The sequence below is a fragment of the Rutidosis leptorrhynchoides genome, chromosome 11 (assembly GCF_046630445.1).
Source record: "Rutidosis leptorrhynchoides isolate AG116_Rl617_1_P2 chromosome 11, CSIRO_AGI_Rlap_v1, whole genome shotgun sequence".
NCBI lineage: Eukaryota > Viridiplantae > Streptophyta > Magnoliopsida > Asterales > Asteraceae > Rutidosis > Rutidosis leptorrhynchoides.
In genome coordinates this window covers 405615240-405620263 of record NC_092343.1, presented here as the reverse complement: position 1 = coordinate 405620263, position 5024 = coordinate 405615240, and the positions used below count along the sequence as shown (strand labels likewise).

Genomic DNA, 5024 nt, shown 5'->3' with positions numbered 1-5024 from the left:
TGCTCTGATACCAAATGTGACGCCACGTACAAAACCATCGTGTACGGTTCATCAACAATAGGATCATTACAAGGTCAAACACTATATGCTGTTTAAAAACCAGTTTTGCATTCATAAAAAGATAGCGTTTTACAAAAGATAACGTGCTTCTTATGAATAGAAGCGTTAACATAAGTATGTAACCCAAAGGTCATTACAAAGCCATTGTTTGAAAAATAACGTAAGTTACGAATGCAAAAGAAAAGTTCCATGATTGAGACATCTCTAAGTAATGCAGCAGAAATCTAACACAGCAGGTCCGTAACAGCAAGTCTATAACACCAAGACAGCAAGTCTAACAGCGGAAGCAACAACGTCTAAGCACCTGAGAAATACATGCTTAAAAAGTCAACACGAATGTTGGTGAGCTATAGTTTGTTTGTAATCAGTAATGTAGACCACGAGATTTCAGTGCTTCAACAAGCATTTCAAATCAGTATTTTCAATCAGTATGATAAAGTATATGCTTATCCGTGGGCACCCGGTAACTAACTTAACAAGTAATATATCACCCCCTAAAATTATACTTGGAGAGTGCGTATGTTTACAAAGTATTAAACACCCATTGAATGTTAGCGCGACTAGCCCGAGTGGGGATGTCAAACCCTATGGATCCATATCTAAGATTCGCGTTCACCGGTTCATAAACCAATGACTAAATGTTACCGAGCTAAGGGGAATCTTTGTGCCGTTATGTCACCCACACATATATAAAGTTTAAGTACTCGTGTCTAGTATGTAAAACATAAAAAGCGCACGTACTCTCAAAAGTCCCAAAAATAGTAAAGTAGAAAGGGAGCTATAACTCACAGTGAATAAGCAGTAAAGTCGATATGAAACGTATGCAAGTAGTAAGTCGGTCCGAAAGGTCGTCAACCTAAGTCAAAGGTCACTAGGTCAGTATGTTGTCCCAAAAGTTTAAAAGTGAATAAATTAAGTTTAAGTGTCATCATCAACATCATCATTATCATCATCATTCATCAACACTAAGGTAAGTTTAACAAGAATAGAGATCGAAACAAAAGGCTGAGTTCGGACAGCTGTTACGACCTCTATACAAATCGAAAAGACGCGTAGTCAGTGGCCATGGCTCCGTATGTGAGTCCTCTAACCTCTGACCAATTTTCAGAACCTAACTCATCTTCTTTTGACCGTGGAGACGGTTTAAGTCGAGTAGGTCAGAAATTTCAGCACAACGTTACAAAGGCGTAGTGACTTTCGGAAGGCTATAAATCCTAAACCGTATATCGGATTAAGTCGAGGCGTAAACAAAAAGTTATCTACTCAAAACGAACTATCTGAAAATCAGTTTTCCAGAAGTCCAGGAGTCTGATCAGACCCCGAAAAATAGCAAACAAGTGCTCCGGTGAGATTCTTGGTGCTTGATGCTCATCACGGTTCTCATCATTGATGCTTGTAAGCTTCAAGTGTACAACACTTTGATGTTTTAGCATCACTTTGACCAAGGTTCAACTATCAATACACAACTAAGAGTAAAACCTATCATTCTACAAGTTTTGAACATCAAGATTGCCTCTTTATTGCATAGATCCAATAAAGCTTCAACATTTGTCCATTTTACACAAGTTTATGCATCTCCATCATATATGATGATGAAGACTTGATCTTTATTATCACAAAAAACACAAAAAGATTCCAAGTAAGTGAGATCTACAATAATAACTTAGATCTCAAGTATTAAGAAAACCCTAAGCTAGAAAGCTTGGATCTTTACAAGATTAATGAGACCATAAGCTAGAAAGCTAAGATCTTTAACAAAATAATGAAAGTAATGAGACCATAAGCTAAAAAGCTAAGATCTTTAACATAATAATGAAACCCTAAGCTAGAAAGCTTGGATCTTTAGTGTTCTTGAAGATCTTGAAGCATAAAGCTTGGATCTTTAAGATACATGAAGATCATAAACACAAGTTTTGATCTTTATAACAAAACAAAGAAATCACAAGCTAGATCTAACAAGTAAATGAAGATTCCAAGCTAGAAAGCTTGAATCTTTCATGTTCTTGAAGGATTCAAACCCAAGTTTGAATCTACAAGATATAACAAGATCAAAAGCTAAAAGCTAGATCCATTAAATGATGATGATGATGTCGACTTTATGAAGAAGAAAAGAAGAAGAAGAAGAAAATTTAAAACTTACACTTTTTAGAGTGAGAAAGACTAGAGAGAGAATTAGAGAGTAAGTGTGTGTAATTTGTAAATGAGAGCAAGTGTGAATTGTGAGGAAATAGCTTGGTATTTATAAGAAATGAGGGTGGTGGGGAGGCTCCAAAACTGTAGCCTTTGGGAGGGGACAAGGGGACCAACTTTTGCCTTTTGATTTAATGGTTGTCTAAAGTTGGTACTTATGTTAGGATCTCATGCAACATTAAGGATAATGCTTAACAAAAATGCTAGTATGTTCCCTCTAATAAATGAGCATTTGTCTTTCATTATTATGGGTCACTAACTTATTATAATTAGGCTAATTAAATAGTCCACTAGCTAGTGTAGGGTGGGCTAAGGTCCAACAAGGTAGAAAGTCCAACAAGACCAACTAGTGTGCTCTAGTAAATTACTAAGCGTAATTAAGCATCCAAAACCCAAGAAATTGTTATTATAAAATAACAATTAGTATTATGTAGTCATAATATTTCGATCATGACCAAAGTTACCGTGTACCAAGTACATAACTCGTTTCAAACGTCAAGTGACACCAACGGTCGTAAAAGCATCCGGGGATCAAATTAAGTGATTACACACTTAATAGCACGTTATAAGGCATTAATGAAAGTAATTAATCATTAAATAAGATCCCAGAGCATAAACTATCTCAGTACGCACATATACGCAGTTTTGTGAAAGCACAAAGCACAAAAGCAAGTCGAAAAAGCCGGGTCGTTACATGAAAACTTAGTTGATGCTAGTTTCGTTTTTATTTTGGTGCTACTCAGTTAATTGATATAGTTTTTTGGGTAAAGGGTTACCCCGAAAAATATTATTATTAAATAATAAAAAGGATGATACAATGAGAGAGCAGCTGCTTCAAGACAACCTTGAAGCCTAGCATAACCACCAACTAGCTATCAACTAAACAATCAATAACTAGAAACCAAGACACAACAAATATTAACTATCCGATGTGCCAATCCTCCTTCATCTCTTTTGCACGAATTGAGTTTTTGAGGCGTATAGTCATTAGCTTTAAACGCACATTAGGCTTGATCAACTTGAACAATTGGTCCACTGAACAGTGCGCCTTCTTAAAGAATCGGCCATTACGCTCCTGCCAAATAAAATAAACCGTAGCTGCCAAACAAATCTTAGCCACCACCACCCTAGCACAATTGCGTTTAGCCATATGACTCAGACTTTGGACATACCCCTTCCAATCGGTACAATCAATCTTTAACCGAATAAGCTTTCGAACCCAACACCAAACCTGAGAAGAAATAGAGCATTAAAAAAACAAGTGTGCATGTGTATCCATGCATCCATTACAAAGTGGACAGCTCAACATCGGGTTGTTTCTAATTTCCCATGCCTTCAATCAGTCTTGCATTTTAAGCCTTTCACCCATCAATAGCCACAACACAAACGCATGTTTTGGAATACTTTATTGAACCATACTTCTCGAAACCATTCAACTTCCACCCCATGTGTTCTGATCGTGTCCCAAACATGAGCAACTGAGAAGCTGCTGGTCGAGCCATCAGCTCCTTTCCATCGTAACAAATCATCTTCATCTGAGAGCATCGACACGGGGATTACCGTGAGCATTGGGTATTTTTGGTCCCAACCGTTCGGCCAAGAGAAGCTTCCATTAGTAACAATATCACTAACATAAGCACGAGTCAGGTTAGCAACAGTTATATCATCCATTTGAACTATCTCGTCTAATGGACCCATGGAACACCAATTGTCAAACATAGCAGACAAATTATTGCCATTACCTATTTGGTACTTAAAGTGTTGCCGAATAGTTGGTCTGATTTGCAATAATTTATGCCAACTCCACGAAGCACTAGCTATTATAGGAAGCGTCCAAAAATAATGAGAGGGGAGTATGTACACGTGAATCCACTTGACCCACAAAGAATGCTTACAAGTCAATAAACGCCAAACAAGAGAAGTCATAAGATCAACGTTCCATGATTTTAATCGCTTTATACCGAGTCCACCCTCCTCTTTCGACTTGCAAACATCTTCCCAACGCACATTAGTGATGTGCGGAGAGGCGTATATGAAATAGCTTTATTTTTACAACTAAATACTATTAAATATGCTACAATTTTACACAAGTTATTTATTTATTTATCGAGTGGATATACTTAAACCTTGCTACAACACTTATAGGCAGTGTACCTAATCGTACAGTAGTGTAGTTTTTAGTAAGTCCGGTTCGTCCACGGGGAATCTTTTAAACAAAGCTTAACGCTATATTAGTTTTAATTTATAAAAATACAAATATATAAATAAGTAATATTATTATTATAAAGAGGGGTTTTTACCGTTTAATGACCGGTGTGTCGATTTTTAGTCGCAGTTAAAACCTAATGTAAAATATTAAATAAATAAAAGACTTAATTTAAAGCGTAAAGTAAATAACGATAATGAAATTGCGATAAATAAAAGTGCGATAAAATAAAATACAATAATTAAAAAGTGCGTTAATTAAAAGTGCAATTAAATACAATGACAATAAATAAAAGTGCGATAATTAGAAGTGCAATTAAATATAAAATAAAGGAAATTAAATATGAAATAAAAGAATTATGCTTATTTAAACTTCCGTAATCATGATGTTTGACGTGTTGATTTTTAGTTTTATGCCCATGGGTTAATTGTCCTTTGTCCTGGATTATTTAATATGTCCGTCAGGTTTTTGTCCATAACAGTCCATCAGTCATAAATATAAAGTGCGAGTGTCCTCGTCAAATTATCCTTATACTCGAAGTTAAATATTCCAACTAATTGGGGACTTA

At 35.9% G+C, this 5024-nt stretch overlaps 1 protein-coding gene across 1 annotated transcript; it reads right to left on the bottom strand.

Annotated features, from left to right (window-relative positions):
• Positions 1 to 3172: 3172 nt before the first annotated feature.
• LOC139876165 (uncharacterized) lies at positions 3173 to 4176 on the bottom strand. The gene is made up of 2 exons (XM_071863465.1): positions 3670 to 4176; positions 3173 to 3481 (listed from the first exon to the last, which is right to left on the bottom strand). The coding sequence occupies exons 1-2, from the start codon at positions 4174 to 4176 to the stop codon at positions 3173 to 3175; spliced, it is 816 nt and encodes a 271-aa protein (XP_071719566.1).
• Between the last annotated feature and the right edge of the window lie 848 nt (positions 4177 to 5024).